Source organism: Echinops telfairi, unplaced genomic scaffold (assembly GCF_000313985.2).
Source record: "Echinops telfairi isolate 266 unplaced genomic scaffold, ASM31398v2 ScPeMD7_60;HRSCAF=208, whole genome shotgun sequence".
Classification (NCBI taxonomy): Eukaryota; Metazoa; Chordata; class Mammalia; order Afrosoricida; family Tenrecidae; genus Echinops; species Echinops telfairi.
In genome coordinates, this window is record NW_022103958.1 from 4,608,312 (window position 1) to 4,630,452 (window position 22,141).

Here is a 22,141-nt window from a genome sequence, read left to right on the forward strand (position 1 = left end):
AGTGGAGAGGAAATGTTTTGAGAATGATGAGGGCAATAAATGCACAAATGCGCTTTACACAATTGATATATGTATGGATTGTGATAAGCGTTGTATGAACCCCTAATAAAATGATTATTAAAAAAAAGATATCTCTGCCTCAGAGACAAAGAGTTCAGTGTTACTATTGTGCCTTGGTAAACATAAGCTACCCAGAACTCCAGCAACATGGAAGATTGTGCTCATGCTGTCAGTTCTTCCTCCCAACACAAACAAAAATGCAGATGAAATACAGCAAAAGAAAGGTTTGATCAACAGTTGAGCTCACTGCTATCAAGTAGATTCCAGTGCACAATGGCCCCACAGGACAGGGCAGAACTGCCCATAGGTTTTTCGAGACTAAATCTTTACAGGAATAGAAAGCCTCATCTTTATCCATGGAGCAGACTGGTGGTTTCGAATTGTTGAACTTAGGGTTAGCAGTCTAACGTGTATACCACCAGGGCTCCTTGCAGTTGAACTAGAAAGGCAAAACTCCCAGGTTCCAGAAAAGAACAAAGTTAAAGGAAAAACTGCTATCAGGAAAGCTGAGGCCTTGGAGGGTGAGGGCAGGGATTAAGACCGATCGTTCACCTCCTCTGAATAAAACTCCACAGGCAAGTGAACAAAACCCTGCAGGAACAATGAAGTGGTTTACCAACCATCTGCCATGGCATGGTTGGGGATGGGCAGGTCATTTTCAAAATTTCAAAGACATTTGTCAGTAAAGAACATGGATGGGTGTGAGATCCAAAGTTACGCTACCTCATGCACAGTTAAGGAATCCAAAAGCCAAAAAAACGATCGTACCTCCTGGCTCAAAGCAGCGGGAAGATGGATGGTTGCCAAAGAGTCAAGGGGAGGGGAGAGGGATAAAGAGGTGCAGCACAAGGCATTTTTAGGACTCAAACCAATCAGGGGGAGAAAGATGAAGCTCCCTAAAAGACTTATAGGAGCAGTTCTAGTCTGCGCTAAAGGGTCGCTATGAATCAGAAGGGGCCAGATGGCACTGGTTTGCTTAGTTCTGCGGAAACTAGTCTTTCTTGGTAAATAGTCTATACTGTTGAATATATAACATTAATCAAGCATTTGTCAAAACCCATGGGAAACTACAACACAAAAAGTAAACCCTAATGTCAGCAAAAATGTCAGTGCATAAAGTATATATACTGGTTCATTGATTGTAAGGAAAGTACTACAAGAACAAACGGTATTAATAGGAGAAACAAAGTACAGGGGAAGGTTCCAATAAATGGGAACTCGCTATACTTTCTGTATAATTTTTCAGTAAACATAAAACTATTCTACACAATGCAGTTCCCTTTAAGAAGCTGGTCCAGAACCATTCCAACCCCTAACATCATAGGAAACAGCCTTGGGGACACTTGCCAGCCTTGGATCATCAATTCCCTGCTGCCAGGCCACTCCCTTCCCTGCAACTTTTAGATAGATTCATATATAGAGAGAAATATATGAATATATTTCTAATTACACAGTGCATGTGGAAATAAAAGGCCAGTAACTCAGAATAGTAAGGCAACACCGAAGAGACTGCACATCTGAGAATAGGCAAACTAAGAGGAAAGTATAGGGCTCCTTGCTAAATACCTAAAGGGAGAAGAATGCAGGGGAGGAGTCACCACAATGGTAGTCAGCAAAGACATGACAAAATAAATAAATCAGCCTTTAAGATCTGAGTACGAGGCAGCAAATTTCGGGAAGCAACCCAGCTGGAGGTACTGGGAGGGGTGTGTAAAACCAGAACAGAGGTGTGTGGGTAAATTAGTGATGGCTGGGAAGAAGGGGACCTTAGAACTTGAAGAGCTAGCACTGGACAGTGGATGGAATTTCCTAAATCAATCCATTTCCTTTTTTTCTCCAGTGTACTAGAAACTTTCATGTGTTCCTTTTTTATTTTAATGAATCATTTTATTGGGGGCTTACAGCTCTTATAACAATCCATACATCGATTTTATCAAGCACATTTGTACATATGTCCATCATCATTTCTAAAACATTTTCTTTCTACTTAATGCCCTTGGTATCAGTTCTTCTTTTACCCATCCTTACTCCACCCTAGTTATATACTTTTAAGATCATGATTTTTTTTAAAATCATGATAATTCACATCCATAAATCTCACCCTTTTAAAGTATACAATTCTGTGGATTTAGTACATTTACAGGTTGTGCTAATATCATCAATATTTTTAGGACAACTTCATCAATCAAAACAAAAACCAAAACCACCACTATCCATTATCATTTACTCCACTGTTCCTTCATCCTACTCTGAACATTTATGTAAATGAAATCATACAATATATGGCCTTTTATGCCTGGCTTCTTTCACTTAGCATACTTTCAAGGTTCATCCATATTATAGCATGTATCAGTACTTCGTGTTTCTTTATGGCTGAGTAGTGTTTTATTTTATGGATTTTGTGTATGAACTAATGGGCAATTTGAGTTACCTGCACTTTTGATTATTATGAATAATGCGGCTAAGAACATTTCTGTACAAGTTTATAGGTATATACAAGGAATGGAACTCCTGGGTCATATAGTAATTTGATGTTTAACTTTTTGAGGAACTGACAAATCATTTTCCAAAGTAGCTGCACCCTTGTATTCCGCAGTGGGTGGAACTTTAAAAGAAATGTATGAAGAGTAGGGTACACAATGAGGGCGCAGAGGGCAGAGGACAGACACGGTACATATGTCTTTCTTCCTTTTCTCCAGTTGTCCCTTTCTCTCACAGTTCGTCTTTGTTCTTTTCTGATTCACATGGTCAAAGCTGTCAAACATCACTCTACTACAACAATTTGAGTTAGTTTTGTTCTTAACCTTGGCCAAAACTAAATTTCTCCTTTAAAAAAATGGCATCCTTGCCCACCAGTTACTTCTATGATTTTCATATACAATGCTTGGCACATAATAAAATAGATATATTCATGGAGGCAAACACACATGACCAGAATCCAAGAGACACACAGATTTTAGAAACACATCAATAAGTGATCCAGAGAATAAAGTTCTCAGACACAGACCTGAAACTAACTCTGCTCACTGCATTCAATTAAATTCTGGGTGGGGAACATCCAATTCATGAGCCACATAGGGTTCGAGAAATCAATACCAGTTAACATTCCACATTCCACTAAAGAAAAGCAGTCCAGCCACCACATTAGGGGTGAGTTAATTGACCATCAAGTAAGTTAATAACTTGATGGGTGAGTTTAACAGCAGATTACAGCAACAGAAAGGAGAATTTGTGTAAGAGAATATAGGTCAGAATATCAAGAATAGAAGAAATTTAGGAGGCTATAGTCTACCTTCAGGGAGCTGGTTACAGGGAAAGGCTTTCTCCTCCCTTGGTATACCTTGGCTCCTTGGTTATTTTTTATGTGGCATGGCATCTAAATTACATTTAGAATTTGTCAACATTCCCTCTCTCCCAATGACCTTATATCAATGCCAAGTCAATTCCATCTAATGGTAAGTCCATAGCAAACAGTAGAACTGCCCCTGTAGGTTTACAAGGCTATACATCTTTAGGGCAGTAGAAAGCCTCACAGTTCTCCCTTGGAGTGGCTGCTGGTTTAGAACTGCTAACCTTGTGGCTAAAAGCCCAATGCATAACCCACTATGCCATCAGGGCTCCTCAATGACCTTATGGCTGAGGATAATAAAAATAAATTGAAAAGGATAAAGAAATAGGCCCTTAAGACTGAAAGGTATATTTTTAATTGTGTATCAGTTTCACAAGCTGTGGGAGTCAGTCTTATTAGAGGTTTTATTCTGAGCACAGGGCTACAAGTCCATTTGGGGTCTTCACAGAGACCTCTATTGAGTTCCAACTCTTGGCCTGTAATGTAAAAAACCTTTGCCCTCAAGCAGAGTGTTTGCTGCAACTCCCCTACCTGATACAAACACGGCTCTATTACACTCAGTTGGGCAAGTAGCTGTCCATATCTGTAAAGATCCAAATAGTAATCCCTTTTTATACCCATTCCAAGGAAAGGTGACCCAACAGGATGCTCAAACCATATAATGATATCAATTGATATGGCATGCAAGAAACATTTTGCTTAAGATCATCCAACAACAACTGCAGCAGTATTTTGACAGGGAACTGCCAGAAGTTCTGGCTGGATTCCTAAGAGGCCAGGAAACAAGGGGTTTTACTGCTCATGTCAGGGGCATCTAGGTTGAAAGCAGAGAATATAAGAAAGATGTTTGCTTCTGTTTCATTGTCTATGCAAAGGAATAACAGTCCACTGTGTAGACCATTATAAACTGTGGATAATCTTGAAAAGAACAGAAATTCAAGAACACTTCTTTAGGCTCATTTGGTACATAAATCAAGAGACAGTTGTGCGAACAGAACAAGGAAATGTGTATGGTCTAAAATCAGGAAAGGTGTGCACCAGGAAAGGTTGTACTCTCAGAATACTTGTTCGATCTGCATGCTGAACAAATCATCAGAGAAGTTGGATTCTAGGAAGAATGTGGCATCAGGATTGGAGGAAGGCTTATTAACAACTTGCGATATGCAAATGACACTACCTTGCTTGCTGAAAGTCAGGAATTGAAGCGCTTGCTGAAGATGGAAGATTGTAGTCTTCAGTGTGGATTACAACTCAATGTAAGGAAGTACAGTATCTGCACAACTGGACCAATAAGTAACATCATGATGAATGGAGAAAAGGTTGAAGTTGTCAGGGGTTTTGTCCTGCTTGGAACCTCAGACAATGTCCTTGAAAGCACCAGAGATCAAAAGACATATTGCATTAGATAAGTCTAATGGTCTTGCAGCACAAAATCTCTGCAGCATAATTAAGGGCAAGGATGTTACTTTGAGGAGTAAGATGTGCCAGGATATTCTCCATGGCTCATATGTATGTGAAAGTTGGGACATTGAATAAGGAAAACCTTAGAAGGCCTGATGCATGTGAACTGTGGTGCTGGAGAATACTGACAAGCCAAACTGATGTGTTGGAAGAAGTAAAACCAGAGTGCTCCTTAGAGACAAAGATGCCAAGACTTCATCTAACATATTGTCAGGAGAGACCAGGCCAGGGAGAAGACACCATGTTTGGTAAAGGGAAGGATGACAAACAAGAGAAAGGCTACGAGAGGGACTGACACAGTGACTGCATCAATGGGCTCAGGCATAGGAACAATTGTGTGGATGGCACAGGATCATGCAGTGTTGTTGTTTTGCACAGAGCCACTTCTAGGTCAGAGCCAACTAGATGGCATCTAACAACAAACCCTATCAAGGAGAGGGAAGAGGCAGTCTGCCCTCAAGCATTTGCCTGGGGGAAGCCTAAGATAGAAACTGAGGTACTAAAGTAGCTTGAATTTGATGCCAGAGGGCCTCAGAACCAACCTTGTCAACTCCTCTAATCAGCGTTTATTTACATAGCCCAACCTAAGTTCTACTTTAGTAATTCAGCCTGCTATTGTGATTAACTGATCTGCTACCATTCAAGATGCTGAGACCAGTGTTCTTTATTTACAAGTCTTACTTACGTAGCCTACTGGCTGTGAACCCTTTGGATACAGTTGTGAATGGTCTTTCTGATCCGGATGATCCCCCCCCCCCCTAGTCTTCTCTTTATCCTGATTAAGACTTAATAAATGGCTGTTCATAACCTATATTTGAATTTGGGACCTCTTTTTCTTTTCCTTTAGAACACTGTTTAAATACACATTTACTATCTTGAAAACCCTATGGAGCAATTATCATCTGTCCTACAAAGTTGTGATAAGTTGGAATTGACTCCTGACAATGGATTTTACTAAGAACATAACTACGAAAAACTAAAAAAAGGGAGAGGGAGTCAGGAAGGGAAACAAACAATCAAGTGTGCATATTTGTTGAGTTGTTTTTCTAAGGGATGATTCACCGGTGCACCTCTTCTCTTGTGACCAAAGATATAAAGAGGATATCACTAGGACATCAAGGCACATTCTCACTGCAACCTAACTGACCCAAGGAGAATTTCTCTAATAAACTGGCCCATACTTACCCTCTACATGAATAGTAACCAACTCTTTAAAACTAATTTTAAATTACCTCAAGGATTTAAAATTCTTTAAACATTTAAAGCTTAAGCTTTTAAGAAATACTTCTTGATTCCCGATTCACGCTAGCAGAGAGGATTAGGTCCTTCTTTGCATTACCCCCCCCCCCCCACTCCAGGTGCCTTTTTCACATCACATACTACCATGTTATACTATCTCCAGTTACATGATTTTCTGCAAGCTATGCAACCCACTACTGTGTTACCTTCCCTTGATTGCTGTGACAGTAGCTGCACATATAACTTATTTGCGCGGGTATATTTTAATTGAAAAACAAGTGAATATTCACAAGTGGACAGAGATGAAGCAAGAAGTTTATGTACTTTCAAGTGCCTGAGGGGGAAAAAAGTATTTTACTCAGCAGAAAAAGTTCCAAGTGGAAAGGAAATTCAAGTCATCCATACATAAAGGTTAGGTATGTTTTGTTCAAGAATAACATTTTTAGAAACAAAACAAAAAAAGGATAACTTTTTACTAAAGCATATATATATGTGTATATATATATATAGAGAGAGAGAGAGAGAGAGAGAGAAATAGTTTTAGTAACCAATCATTGATTATTACCTACAGAGTATGTGTACATGCTTTTACATTGAATAAATGGTTTATCGGTATTCATTACACAATTGCTGTATGTGGGAACAGTAGCCAATAATAAATTCAACTCTCTTTTCAGACCAACTATCAATCTCTAGATTATAGCAAACCTGGAATATTGCATTCTAATCTCTAAATTTGGAATCAGAAATGTTTATAGAAATAAATATGAGGAATCTGATAAGAAGCTAAAATATGTTACAGAAAATAGCTATGAAGCCCTAGCAAAAGGCTCCTTGGGGGGTGGGGAGAGACTCCTTAGTTTCTCATCATCTATAAACAGCTTCACAAATCATTGGGAAAATCAGCACAGAGGCAAACAACAACCTGCGTGCCCCACCCCCATGCTTGGCGTCAACCACTCCTGAGAAAGACCAAGCAGCACTACTTGTGGAAGATCACACCAAAGCCTGACGCTTGTATGCAGGCCTTGGTTCCGGCTCAGTTTTCTGGTTCGGACTGGTCAAGTTATTGCTTCCTGCAGAATCTTCACTAGTGAATGTAATCGAGTGTATGTCTGCAGTCGTTTCTGTGAGGGGCACGTTGTGAATATCCATCTCAGATGCATTTACTATGGCTTTTGTTTTTAAGAGATAGCGTACCATTTTGTCACTGGAAAGGCAAAAGTGACCTCTCAAGGCAGCAAAAATCGCATGGGTAGAATAGCAATGGAAACCAATGGCAACCCCACAGGAGCCACAGAATAAAAGGTTGTAAATACTCAGCCCCCTTGGTGGTCCACGGGAGGATGGGAAATGTGAGGATGGGAAACGAGAGGGCAGGAGAGAGCCAAAGCATATATATATTTTAAGACTCAAGTCAACACACACAAGCCAAACCAATCTAAAGCAATTTGGTATGTCAAATATTAGCAGAAGAGCCTGCATTTTAAAGCTAGGGTTTACACTTTTCTTTCATTTAAAAAATCTAATAATTTTGTATGTATTCTTTATTCTCCAATGTAATTCGTCATCTTTTCTAGATGAAGTGCTCACAACAGAGGATGAAAAGTATTCCAAAATGCCATTTATGGTTTTCTAGGTGTTAAGATTAAATAGCTTTTCTCCATACAAAGATTCAGAAATAAGTACCTTCCACTCCCATTTGAAACTGATACAATTGCTAAGTATTAAGAATGCACTTTGTATATAGGTGAGATAAAGTGGGTATATTTTTTTGTATCATGAAATTATTCTTGCAAATCACTCATATACTAGGTCTTGGGTATTTGCAAGCTCAAAAATGTATCTTACGCTTCTTCTGCCATTGGAGCTACAACACCCTACTCTGAGTGGTGGAGGTTACCGGGAAGAAAAGGATAATGGGAAACTTAGAGAACTCTGTCTTGCTTCAACCTGTGCCTCAGGCAGATCAGTACCCTCACTTGGTAGAACTCCACTGTGGTCAACTGATTCTTATCCAGGAAATAAAACAATCTAACTTGGAGTGTTTGGTAATTAATGATCTGCATTTCCACTTGCATTTTAACAACCACTCCATAACCCCTGCTGATAAGTCAAATCTGACTCATTGGGACTCTATATAAGACACAGAACTGCTCCATGAGTTCTTGAGACTTTAAATGTTTATGGGTACAGCTGGTGAAAGAAACAAACAAACAAATAGAACTATTAGGTAAAAGTGCAGATGCAGAAAATCCAATTGTCTGCATTTTAATGAAAATGAAATCTCAAGAGTTACCAAAGCCTTAACTCGATTACTTAAAGGGGGTATGATTTTTAAAACAGTGGGTGGATTAGGTACAAGCATCTGTACCACAAATCAGTGTATTTGGCTGGCTACATTAGCACTTTTTGTCATCCACTGTGTATGGAAAATATGGGAGGAGTCAGGATCACATTATAAAGTTTCTGCTGAGCTGAAAAAAACAAAGCATTGGAAAAAACCAAACAAAACAACAATTTAGTTGGACCCAGGATATCCAGCCATGAAAAAGGATAATCTTCATAACAGAACACATAAAAGCCAGGAAGTTCATAAAGTATAAAGAAAGGGCCTGCTGTTTACCATTTATATGACAGCAAATCTCCCATTGAGGGTGTTCCATAAATTCTACCTACTTAAGACGACAAGTTTTAAACTAAGTACAATGGGGAAAATAGTGTATGTTTATATATATACATATATGTATATAAACAGGAGGTGCGGGCGTAGGGCGGGAGTGGTCAAGAGAATACTAAAGGTGAAATGCCATGCTGAATTGACCCGATTTGGGGGGAACCAACTGCTTGGGAAGGTGAATTCTGAAATAACGAGTGAGTGATGAACCCAAGAAGGGGCTTAGCCACTTACCCAGAGACTTAATTAATGAGAATGGGTCGCAGGTTTCCACAGGTCGTTCCACTGCCAGAAAGTCAGTCGTGAACCTTGGGTCCCTTTTTTCACTAGTCAACAGTCACCCTCACCTACACGCGGAGTACATATTTGGCACTCAACAAACCTTGATTGATTGAAAACCGACCTTACTCATACTGGTGCCCAACCCCGGAGTTAGAGCCCCACAAGTTACCTCCAAAAAAGTACCCTACGACCTAAACTCGATCGAGCCGGGAAAGCCGACTCGGGGAAGAAAACTCGGGCTCAGGGGACTGAACCGCGGCTGGCTGGCTTCGGCCTCCACAAGGAGGGGCACGAAGGGCCGCAGACCCATAGCCTCCCACCCGGGGCGCTGAAAGTTCCTGGGGGCCGGGGGGTGCGGGGTGGAGGGGGGAATGACACACCACCCCTTTTAAAGTTCGTACCTGCGAGGCTGCGGCACAGAGAAGGGCTCGGGCCTCTCATTACGGAGGCCGGGGCCTGGGGCCGGCCGGCCGCGCCTCCTGACTGAGGGCTGGGAGCTCCGGGGCTGCAGTGACAGCGCGGGTCACCCAGAGATACCTCACGTCACGGCAGGTTCCAGGCCCGCAGGCCCGGGCGTTTCGCTCCCGGAAATGCGCGCGCTGTGTCCCTCACGTCGACTGGCACTCCTCCCGCCGCCTCTCAGAGTTCAGGCGACCGCTCCTGCCTTAAGCCCAGCAGCCGGCCCCTTCCCGGCGCAGCCATCCTCACAGTTTGTTTTCATCCGCTTCGGTGAAGGCGTGGGGGGAGGGGGGAGGGAAGAGCGCTGTGAGGGGGATCGTGCTGCTTAATCTCAGCCGCACTTTCGCTACACACGCCACATCCATTTAGTTTTTTTTGTTCCTCGAAATATCCATAAAAGTTGATGCCCTTCCTATTTAATTCTTCCAACGGAGTTGTTACAGAGTCCTAAGGAAAACTAAAATGGTAATAAAGAATTATTTGAGCGAGTGGGGAATCTTGAGGTCGTGTGTGGAATATGCGGATTAGAAATCGCAGGTCGCGGTGGCGGAGGCAGTGAGGACGCGGCGGGGGCGGGCGCTGACGCAAGGGGGCGGTGCAGCTCCTGAGCGCCGTGGCGGCCTGTGCGCGGGTGCCGGTTCCGGGGGAGGGTCCAACGAGGCTGTGTGGGTGGGTGGGGGACTGCTGCTGGTAAGCAGGCAGCCGCGGAGAGGTGGGTGCTGGGGCTTGGAGGATTTTGTCCGGCTCACTTAGACTTTCTAAGCCACTTCGACAATTCGATAGATTTAAGGCTTCCTGGCAAAGCGGCGAAGTCATCTCTTTCGCGCTTCCTCCTAAGCTGCCCGGTCTCTTTTGCTAAACCCTAGCCTCACGATCTAGGTTTCTTGCGGGTGACGGGAAAGCCTGGGTGATGGCACACAGTGTCCACCAAGCTGGGTCATAGGCGTTTTGGGCTCCCTTGGTTTGAGCGCCCTCCACTTCCGTCCCCGTGCGTATCCGGTGGAGCTGGAGCCAGAGGGCTCTGAGTAACGAAACTTTTGGTGACTAATCCTTCCTAGCCAGGTTATGATTTAAGTCAGCTACTTTGTGGCCTGTGTAGTTGGAAGCAGACCTCTTTGGCTTTGTACATAGTTATGCCATCGCCTCTATTAATCTTTTTTTTTTTTTTATTTTTTTTTTTTATTTTTTTTTTAACCTCTATTAATCTTTTGCTGTTCTCAGTTGAAATGCCAGGCATTAAACGAACCACTGAGCTTGAACAACCATTAACTCTCAAGCCAGAGCAAGCCTATCGCACAGTCATGAGTTCGTGGAGAGAAGCCCAGAGTTACAGGCACGGCGCCTTTTTGCTTGAACGGAATGACAGTGTGCAGAAACACAGCTGGTACAGCCTTTGAGTCACGTCTTCCAGTCCTTGGTAGGTTTCTAACGTTGTCTTTTTTTAACCTTTGCAGAGAGAAGATTAGAAATGCCAGAACGAATGTAACTGATGATTAACTCTTGAATCCAGGCCCTTTTAAAAAATACCCCTTTGCACCACTAACTGCATTTTGAAGAGTTCAGAATACGTAGAAGGTAGGAGAGCCAGCATTCAAATTGACTATGGCCATACCAATCACAGTGCTTGACTGTGACCTCCTGCTCTATGGCAGAGGTCACCGGACACTGGACCGCTTTAAGTTGGATGATGTCACTGATGAATACTTGATGTCCATGTATGGCTTTCCACGACAGTTCATCTATTACTTAGTCGAGCTCTTGGGGCCTAGTCTTTGTAGACCTACCCAGCGATCCAGGGCAATTAGCCCAGAGACACAGATCCTTGCAGCCTTGGGCTTTTATACCTCAGGTTCCTTCCAGACTCGCATGGGAGATGCTATTGGGATCAGTCAGGCCTCTATGAGTCGCTGTGTTGCCAATGTCACTGAAGCGCTTGTGGAAAGAGCCTCCCAGTTCATTCACTTCCCAGCTGACGAAGCCTCCAAGCAGGCTCTGAAGGATGAATTCTACGGGTTGGCGGGCATGCCAGGAGTGATAGGAGTGCTCGATTGTATCCATGTGGCAATCAAGGCACCAAATGCTGAAGACCTCTCCTATGTGAACCGCAAAGGCCTGCATTCTTTGAACTGCCTGCTAGTGTGCAACCTCAGAGGGTCGCTCATGACTGTGGAGACCAACTGGCCAGGCAGCCTACAGGACTGTGCTGTGCTGCAGCGGTCATCTCTGTGCAGCCAGTTTGAAGCTGGGCTGCACAAAGATAGCTGGCTACTAGGTAAGTTTACAGGTGCAAACGTTTCATTCCCTAGCCAGAGAAACATTACAGGGCCAAATAGAAAGAAAAGTAAAAGCTTGTGGGCTGGGGCCTGACTTGATAGCCTCTGACAGGCTTGTCCCTTTTTGTGAGACCTCAGGTAAGTCACTAGAACTCTCTGTACCCTAATTTTTTATCATAGGTAAACTTGCTGCCATCAAGTCAACCCCGCTATAGGGCAGAGTAGAATTTACCATTTTAGGCTTCTGAGCCTATAAAACTCACAGGAGCAGAAAGCCTCATCTTTTTCCTGTGGAGCAGCTGGTGGTTTCGAACTGCTGACCTTGTGGTTAACAGCCCACCATGTCACCAAGGCTCTGTCTAGTATGTTTAGTTATCGCAGGAAAAACTGGTGGAAATCATGTCAGCCGCAGTCATGTCTGTCAATGTTCATTATGAAGTACTGTTCACATACGAGAGGGTTTCAAAAATTCATTAAAAAAACCACATACATAAATGTATCATTTTTATCATTGATGACTGCCACCGTGATATCTATGAAAACAAGAGTAGGCAGTGTATTTATGCAGATATTGTTACCAGATGTCATTTCACAGAACTACCTGAGTCACAGACAAACAGATTTGATAGATGAGTTGGAAAACCTGGACCAGAACTGGGAACGTCAACCCATTCAGTATCGAATGGTGTGAACTGAGATGATTGTACAGCAGTGAGCAACTCACTCTAGTTAGGTAGCCCCTTTGGCTGGTAGCTTAGTTTTCTTGTATTTTAAAGCGTGCGTGATGGAAGGAGTCCTGGTGATATACACTGGGTTAAGTGTCGACTGCTCACTGAAAAGGGTCACCACCAGCTGCTCTCAAAGAAAGATGTACAGGGGCTCAAGTGGGAAGAGATGCTTTGAAAATGATGATGGCAGCCGATGTGAAAATGTGCCTGACACACTGGATGAATGTATGGATTGTGATAAGAGATGAAAAGAGTCCCCAATAAAAGTATTTCATAAAAGAAAGAAAGAAAGATGTGGCAGTCTGCTTCCGTAAAGATTTATAACCTAGGAAACCGTAAGGAGCAGTTCTGCTCTGTCCTTTGGGGTCCCTATGAGTCAGAATGGACTTTATGGCTGTGGATTTGGCTTGGAATCCTAGCTCCACTGCACTTGCTCTAAGTGCGGTGGTTCGCAACCTTCCCAATGCCGTGGCCCTTTAATACAGTTCCTCATGTTGTGGTGACCCTGTGTGTGGGCGTATCTGCTTGTGGGTGGACTCGCCTGGAGACAGATAGAGGAGCAGTGTCTCGGTTCCTAAGACCATTGGAAATATGGGCTTAGATGACCCCTGGGAAAGGGTCATTTGACCCTCCAAAGGGGTCCCGACCCCATGGTTGAGAACCGCTGTGGACCTAGCACAATGCTAACACAGAGCAGACAGATACCCATGAAACATTTCTCTTTCTCATACTTCCTGGTATGTTCAAGAGAACTTGTCCTGACTGCGCATGGGAAGGACTGTTGTCTGTGATCAGTGTGGAGCTGTGCGGGTGCTCGTGTGTCATAGCTGGAGACTTACTAACTCTCCTGGGTTCTATACATCACCAGTGCCAAGACAGAGACCCTGGATTCTGAATTGACTTCCTGTTTTGCCAATATCACCTGCAGAGCATTTTTCTACCCTATTGGATCTTCGTTTAAATCCCACCTGGTGCTTACTTGGAACTTTAAAATTCCATTCCCACACCACTCGCACTAAGAAGGAAAAAAGAAGAAAGAAGAAGAAGAAAAGAAGTGAAGAGAATAAAAGCGCATTTTGCAAGTGTCTAAGCTAGTTGCGACTTCTGCAGTTGTGGGTACCAAGCCGATCACTCCACTTTGTACCCAGGCAATAGATCTTCACTTTGTACCCAGGCAATAAAGCCAGCTACCACTGAGCACTTAGGATCTATTAGAGAACGTTGAAAGCACTTGACATGCGTTATCTCTTTCAAGCCTTACAAAATCTCCTTAACCGTTAAATACTCACATGATCCACATTTTTACTGAGGAAAAAACTGCAGCCCAGAAAAGTTAAAGTCACATGTTCAAGACCAGCAGCTCTAAACCTGTGGGTCGCAACCCCTTTGGGGGTTGAAGGACCCTTTCACAGGGGTTGCCGATTCATAACAGTAACAAAATGAGTTATGAAGTAGCAACGGAAATAATTTTGTGATTGGAGTGTCACCACCACATGAACTGTATTAAAGGGTCGTGGTATTGGGAAGGTTGAGAACCACTGCTCAAGGCCATTTAGCTAGGGAACGGTAAAGCCAAAACGAATCACGGTGTTATGTTTTGTAAATGAGCTATTGAGCTGGGCTCCTGAACCTTTGTCAGTGGTGACGTTGGTTGCTATGGACGAAAGTGCCTATCAAGAAACCTCCTCTTGTAATGATCCATAAGCTAGACTGGGTAGTTTTGTGGGGTTTTGTTGTTGTTGTCGTCAGTTTGGGTAAAAGCTTACAGAGCAGGCTGGTTTCCTGTTCAACAATTCATGACGTTGATGGCAGACTTCACAGTGGAACAGCACTCTTCCAATATCCCGCCTACATTTACTGTTTCCATTTGTCTTTCTTTCCTGCCTTCTGAGCCTCACTGGGCACGTGCTGCCCTTTGGTCTTCTATGGTTGGTTGTTCTAGGCCAGTGGTTCTCAACCTTCCTAATGCCGTGACCCTTTCATACAGTTCCTCATGTTGTGGTGACCCCACCCACCCATAAAATTCTTTTCATTGCTACTTATAACTAATTTTGCTACTGTTGTGAATCAGGCGACCCCTGTGAAAGGATCATTCAACCCCCAAAGGGGTCGAAACTCACAGGTTGAGAACCACTGGTTTACAGGCTCTGGTTGAAAATAATTAAGAACTTTGGACAGGGGTGAGGGTGAGGGTGGGGGGAGACTTTTTTAAGTCCTTTTTTTGTGTGTTTGTTTTTTTTAAAGAGTGCCCCCCCTCCCCCATCTACCATGACCCCAATTCTGCCTTGCAAACCTGGTTAGACCAGAGGACGCACAGCGGTACAGATGGGAATTGGAAACGCAGGGAATCTAGGACAGATGAACCACTCAGGACCAGGGGTGACAGTGGCGATACCAGGAGGGAAGGGGGGTGTAGAAAGGGGGAATTTATCACAGGGAGCTACATATAACCTCCTCTCTGGGGGACGGGCAGCAGAGGGGTGGGTGAAGGGAGATGCCGGGCAGTGTAATATAAGATATAATAATAATTTATAAATTATCAAGGGTTCATGGGTGAGGGGGGCGGGGAGGGAGAGGGAGGGGGGAAAAAGGGAAATGAGCTGATTCCGGGAACCCAGGAGGAAAGCGAATATTGGGAATAATGAGGGCAACCAATGTATAGATGTGCTTTACACAATTGATCTATGTATTGTGATGAATTGTATTAGCCCCAATAAATTGATTTTAAAAAAATAATAATAAAGAGTGGAAGTGGAGCGATGAATAGTTTGCATGAACTGTGCAGAAAGACTGGTTAAAAGACCCCAGAGTCAGTATAAAGTTTTAGAAGCTTTCCAGACCCAAAGAGTTATCTGGGGAACTTACTTAAAATATGCATTACTGGGCCCCACTCAAGTGTAAAGAGTGAGATTCTTCAAAGGGAGAACTTAGACACCCATTTTCAGCAGGTGTTCTCAGTGATTCACCTAGCAAACACCCTTGGAAAATACTGGTGTCTACAGGCCATGTGGCTAGTGGGGCAATGTGGCAAAGATTGGCAAGAGCATGAGAAAAGATGCTGGAACGTGGAGGAGGGAGGGAGAGAGACAGGATGAGTAATGATATAACACCATGGAATTTGTGGAATATGAGGGTAGGTGAGAAGCCAAACCCAGTCTTAGTTGTGATTTTGCATCCAGGCCAGCGGTTCTCAACCTGTTGGTGGCAACCCCTTTGGGGGTCGAATGACCCTTTCACAGGGGTCGCCCGATTCATAACAAGAGCAAAATGACAGTGATGAAGGAGCAATGAAAATAATTTTGTTTAAAAATTTTTCTTAATTAAATTTTTAAAAATGATGGCAACATATGAGCATATATACAAATATGCTTGATACAATGAATGTATGTATGGATTGTGATAAGAGCTGCAAGAGTCTTCAATAAAATGACATAAAAAACTAATTTTATGGCTGGGAGGTCACCACAACACGAGGAACTGTATTAAAGGGTCGAGAAGGGTGAGAACCACTGCTCTAGGCCTTTATCGCTTCCTGTCCTCATTTGCATGTCCCTCTCCAGAAGGCATTGCCTAATTGCACTTGCTCTGGCAGAGACAGTTCAAGCCGACTTCTTGTTTCTTCAGCCCTCAGCCTAGGCCTGTTAAGCAGATTTGGGTAAGATCTGCCAGTATGCCTTCTGGGTGGTTGATCATGGCAGCGATTGTAATCTGGTTAACAATTCTGATCCTAATCCTCTTCAAGGGCCTGCCTTCCACTGGTGCTTTAATCACACCCAGTTGGTGTTGACACAGCAATTTGAACTAGCTTGTTCTGTGTGTTTGTCTTCATACTATTTCTTAGGGAAACCTTAATATCAGTTTAGCATCTCCATTTTGTCGGATGTGCGTCTCAACTCTTTTTTACAGCACTGTAACATCTCTGTAGTCACCCTGAGTCTGAAGGTAGCATTTCCTGCCTAGCCCCTTCCTTAGGCTGACATAGCAAGGGATAGCCAGGAGATCTTGTGGTCTTCTCATTTGTAAGATTGTTCATTAGGAGCAAATCTTGCAAAGCTGGGTGGAGGATAGTAGGAAGTAATAGATTTAAAGTGTCTAGCTTCCCGCCTGCTACGTAACAGGTGTTCAATAAATTATAGAGATTATTTTTCTATTAGCATTTACAACATGAGGACTAGTGGAGTTTGGATTAATTAACACTTTCTAGAACTTATTTTGAGCAGTTCAGAGCTTTACTTTTATGTGAAATTATTTACCACCTGCACACTGTCCATACCCAACAAAGATGTCATTAGCACCATTTTCTCTTGGGAGGTCTGAGTGCACTGAGGTTAAAACCCACCCTCAAGGTGACCCAGTGAGCCAGGGATGAAGTTAGGTGGTGGTTTCTAGGATGGGAATGAAAACTGGACCAGCTCCCTCTACCAACTTTGGTGTGCAGACAGGACTTGGGCTGCTGAGAAAGGGAGTGGGAGGATTTAGTTTGATAAAGATAACATCCATTTCTTACAATGCAGTCATGAGAAGGGGTGGGCACTATTAGAAAATATAGGTTGTCTTTATGGAGAGGGGGGCAAATAAAGGCAACATAAAAATTAGAGATTTTATCGACAGCGATTTCTTAGTATTTAAAGGTAGTCCACTTCCTAGAAATGTAAGTTCCTGAACAAAAGAGCCCTCTATGTTGAGAACAGTGCCTGCATACTCGGGGCATTCTGTGACTCTTCACCAAAATAGCTGGTGGATCAGGAGCACAGCAGTTGTGTAAGTTGGTCTTCCTGGGGCCTGTCTGTCTCAGCTTGCCCAAAGGTTATGCCTCTGTGTGAGTCATGACAATGAAACATTATAGAAACATTGTACTGATGTATTAGGACATCGCACCCCAGTTTGTTTGGTGTGTGTGTGTGTTGTGCCGTATTGTTTTTGTTTGTGTTTTTGATGATTTAGAAGAGTCTTTATTCGGTTATCACGGGATGCTAGAATCTAAAGGTTGCAGTCCTGAGTGGACATTTCAGTCCTTTTTCTTAAAAATCATTTTAGTGGGGGCTCATACAGCTCTTAGCACAATCCATACATACATCAATTGTGTAAAGCACATTTGTACACTCATTGCCCTCATCGTTCTCAAGACATTTGCTCTCCACCTAAGCCCCTGGCATCAGTCACTTTAAGGAAATGCCTTGTGTGTTTTCATTAAATACCTGCCGATTTAATTTCGTTATGGCTCACTCTTCTGATTTGCCTCACTGAACCAACTCCTCGGCTAGAGAAAGCGAGTGGCTGTACCACCCAGGAAGTCAGGACAGGTAAGGCCTGATCCCGGTGACAAAGGCTATGACTCCTGCCTCATCCTTCCATCCACGGGGAGGATAAATGATCGTGTGTGAAGCATCCAACCTCCCCGCATGGTACCCTCATCTTGGAAATGTTAATGGTACAGTTAGTCATGCTCCACACAAGGGTTTGAGATCTCCTGGCAAAATTTCTTACTCTCTCTTGTCCCCACTCCTTAGGGATTTTGAAGATTAGCTTGCTTAGTGATCATTTTTCACTAAGCCTTTTTTAAAAAAAAATCATTTTATTGGGGGTTCACACAACTCTTATCACAATTTATACATACAACAAATGCACATAAAGAGTAGTATCTGAATTTTAAAAATTCCACCACCTTCCCCCCCACCCCCCACTGCTGTCTTTACTTTCTTCCTTTATTCTTTCAGACTTGGCTTTCTTTAGGGATGAACTTTTTTTTAGGGATGAACTTTTTTGTCTCTATTCGTGGGTAAGACTTGGGTCGTTTATGTGTGTGTGTATGTTCAGAACACTGGCATACTTTCCTTTTTTTTCCCCCATACTTTCCTTTTACCACAGCATTTTCTTGACTGCTCTTGTGTGTCTTGGCTCCCTATAGAGTTTTTGTGGGGTAAGGAATGAACCTTTTTACCCAAGTAATTTGCTCTTTGGCTTTGGTTATTGCAGCAAGACCTATAAAACCTTGGGTTGGGCACGAGATCACACCTGAGGGTTTATGATAATGAGCTCCGCTTGAGTGGGAGCTGGCCAGGCCAGAAAGACCCACCTTGTGATTTCAGCTGACCCCAGGGGAAGGGAGCATGAGTCTGTCATACGCTTACATCATGAGGCCCGAGTAAAGGTTATGGGCAAGGAAGTTCCCCGGGCTCCCTGGTTGGTGAAAAACTTAGATGCATGTGGGAGCGTAGCATGACTCCTTGCTATCCTTGGTCAGGATATAGACCCTTCCCAAACTTCACCCTATGCATCTCCACACGTCTATCCTTTTTGCTATCATAAAGCTAATAGTAAGCACAGTGGTTGCCACAAGTTTTATCAGTGACTTATCAAACCTGTTAAGTCATGGGAACTGATTACATCAGGATCTACGTATAACCTCCTCCCTGGGGGATGGACAACAGGAAAGTGGGCAAAGGGAGACGTCGGACAGTGTAAGATATGACAAAATAATAATAATTTATAAATTATCAAGGGTTCGTGAGGTGGAAGGCAGGGAGGGAGGAGAAAAATGAGCAAATACCAAGAGCTCAAGTAAAAAGCAAATGTTTTGAGAATGATGATGGCAACAAATGTGCTTGACACAATGGATGTATGTATGGATTGTGATAAGAGTTGTTCGAGCACCCAATAAAATGATTAAAAACAAAAACCAAAACCCTATTAAATCCTGTTTTCAAAACCCAACAGCAAACTCACAGCCATTGAGTTGATTCCAAATCACAGCAGCCCTATAACTTCTGGGGTCTCTATACATTATTTTGAATTTGGGGTCTCTTTTCCCCCTTAGATTACCTTGAACTTGTAAGGTCTAAACCAGCGCTTGGTGGCCAGGCTCAGAGAAAGGAGTTCTGCCTGTGCCGCATCGTTGAATTGCAACAATTCAGTTGAGTAAAGTATTCATTGGGTTTTCACACACGCTGGTGGGTTAGGCGTGCGCCAACTAACCCAAATGTCTACAGTCCGATCCCACCACATGGTCTGTGGGAGAAAGATGCTCTCTGCTCCCATTAAAGATTTACAGCCTCTGAAACCCACAGGGCACTTCTCCTCTCTTCTATCGGCTCGCTGAGTAAGAACGGACTCGGTGCCACTGGGTTAGTGGCTTTGGTGTCTGAGAAGTGACGCTGTGGTGGATCGTCTGTGTTTCCCAGTCCACTCTCAGTATGTGCGTTTCTAGCTCCGCTGCATGTTGGTATCCCACTTGATAATCATTTGTCCTTTCTCTGGGCCTTCCCCACAGGTGACAGTTCCTTCTTCCTCCGCACCTGGCTCATGACCCCACTTCACATTCCTAAAACACCAGCCGAATATCGCTACAATATGGCCCATTCTGCCACTCACAGTGTGATTGAGAAGACTTACCGGACCCTCTGCTCCCACTTCCGCTGCCTGGATGGCTCCCAGGGGGCCCTGCAGTACTCGCCCGAGAAGTCCAGCCACATCATCTTGGCTTGCTGCGTGCTCCACAACATCTCCCTGGAGCACGGGATGTATGTGTGGGCTTCCCCACTGACGGGCCCCGGGGAACAGCCCCCAGAGGACGAGTATGAGCACCTGGAATCACTGGACTTAGAGGCTGACCAGATCCGCCAGGAGCTGCTGCTCACTCACTTCAGTAATGTGGAAGATGGGGAGAAGGGAGACTTTCCAGAAGTTGTGACAAACTTTCACCCTCACCACCACCTACACAGCTCCATCATCTAGCACGACCGAGTGTGGGGACTCTTGTCATACACTAACATTTAATTCGAGTTTTAGGAGGAGTGGGCTGTGCCAGAATGTCTGGATTCATTTGTAAATGTATTAGCTAGCCCCCAACTAAGACTACAGTTCCCTGCCATGCAGTGGACTTCAGGTTGGGCACTACCCATCAGAAAGCTCACTGGCCAAAAACATTTATGATTATGCCCACAAAATCAAGTAGAAGGGAAAGCAGCATATAGTTAAAACCTTTTTCTTTTAATGTTCTGTTCGTTCTTGCAAATGAAAACCATATTTGTCTTGAATTATATGGACAGTATTTTCATTTTTGTACTTTGTTGCCCATATGGTATGTTATAATCAAAGACAAATGTGAAGAGTCCATTTAAGTTGGCAAATGACCTTTTTGACAGTACGTGGCTGCCACACAAAGTTTGAAGCTCTGTTTTGAAGTGAAGGTTAGGGCTTATCTGAGACCTCCATCTTTAGCCTGTCTGCAATAATTGCACTGTGATTTTGGCTTGATTCCTAGGGAGAAGGTCTAGTCTCCAACCTCCTGTTTGCAACTTGGAGTAGGAACCAAAGACTGAGTTCAAAACCCCAATCAGCTTAAGAAAGATGATTCAAATCATATAGATATAGATAAAATAGCAAGTTTACCCTTTACAAGGGATCTTAAAGTCCCAAATTGGTTAATGGGCAAATGAGACTCACTCAGGGATAGACAATTTACATCTGAATCAATCTTATTTCTTATGATCACCACATTAGAATGTCTCTTTAGCCATTCTAGTTCGGAATTCCTAGTCCAGAAGAGAGAGGGGAAAAAGAGGTGGATGAAAGAATTTAAAGGAAGAGGTCAAAGTAATAGTTTCTTGGTATGAAAAGACCTCTGGAGTTAGGCCCTACTCGGATCTCTTGTGTACTTGTATGAAATGACGCACAAACTTTCCCAAGAAATAAGTAATCCCCCACTGAGTCTTGTTCTAAAATTACATTGGTATAAAAATAACCCAATTGGAATAATGAAAGTGTGAATTAAGTTCACACATTGGTGCCTCTGCTACAAAGAAAGGGAGACTTTCCTGAGGATTGTCTTGTCTCCGGTTTCACGGCCGCCCACCACGTGATACCTCTGAACTGGCCCCTCGGATCATTTCCTACCTGCTGTCGGCAGTGCTAATCCAGTGATTTTCAAAGCAAAGAAATGAACAGCTGATGACAGCAGAAATTTGGAAATAAATGGAGGGTGACTCATCCTCTGGATTAAAAACAACGATGGATGATTATCTGCTGTTTATTTCTTACTCCAAATGCTGTTTCCCATCCTCCTCCTCTGCAGAGAGGGGGTCCATTTGGCAGGAGGTTGAGTTTAACGTGTACGTTGGCGCCATCGAGTCTTCCCCTCTCATTTGTAAGGGTGACATGGCGTCTTAAGCTTGCTTTGCCTCCCTCATAGGGACATTGTCTCACATCACACCATCTCTCTTTTTTAAGCTACCCAAGGTGGGGTCCCCCACACACATTTTTTTAAACTTCTTATTGTGAATTCTGTGGGGACTTGCATATCAGACCATCAATTGTGCATTCAACAACTTATCAGACCTCCTGATGGATGACTGGGCCTGTTCCCCATACTCCCCTCCTCCCTCACCCCCGGCTCTTCCCTTTCACTCCAGTGAGCACCTGTCTGCCCTTGAATCTGTTGTCAGCCCCCAGGAAGTTTTAGTTCTATTCTGTGTCTTGCATCAGGAACACATGTCATCGGTGTATTCGAAGTGGCAAGGTGGGGCGCGATCATGGAAAATGCCTACCCCTTCAGCCTTCAATCACAACACTAAGGACCAATGAGGATTTTTGTCCCCTTACCATCTAACGCACT

The 22,141-nt window shown here is 43.5% G+C and overlaps 2 protein-coding genes across 9 annotated transcripts in view; one reads left to right on the forward strand and one right to left on the reverse strand.

The window, feature by feature from the left end:
* ATG13 (autophagy related 13) overlaps positions 1 to 9,796 on the reverse strand; it is a 43,929-nt gene extending 34,133 nt beyond the window's left edge. For 5 of the 7 annotated variants that reach the window (XM_004708340.2, XM_030885808.2, XM_045290873.1 and 2 more), the window contains exons 1-2: positions 9,470 to 9,796; positions 9,021 to 9,133 (exon numbers count right to left, since the gene is read on the reverse strand). The gene's annotated coding sequence lies outside the window, so the exon portion shown is untranslated. The remainder of the gene's footprint in view (positions 1 to 9,020; positions 9,134 to 9,469) is intronic. The other 2 variants (XM_045290872.1, XM_004708338.2) reach the window with 2 other exon arrangements.
* A 397-nt stretch (positions 9,797 to 10,193) lies between these two features.
* HARBI1 (harbinger transposase derived 1) lies at positions 10,194 to 21,548 on the forward strand. Of its 2 annotated transcripts, XM_045291091.1 has the most exons (3): positions 10,194 to 10,239; positions 10,982 to 11,799; positions 19,799 to 21,548. In XM_045291091.1, the coding sequence occupies exons 2-3, from the start codon at positions 11,130 to 11,132 to the stop codon at positions 20,260 to 20,262; spliced, it is 1,134 nt and encodes a 377-aa protein (XP_045147026.1). In that variant the 5' UTR covers positions 10,194 to 10,239; positions 10,982 to 11,129; the 3' UTR covers positions 20,263 to 21,548. The 2 variants fall into 2 exon arrangements, with proteins under 2 accessions (XP_045147026.1, XP_004708489.1); XM_004708432.2 differs by lacking the exon at positions 10,194 to 10,239 and having other exon boundaries at positions 10,980 to 11,799.
* The last annotated feature ends 593 nt before the right edge of the window (positions 21,549 to 22,141 follow it).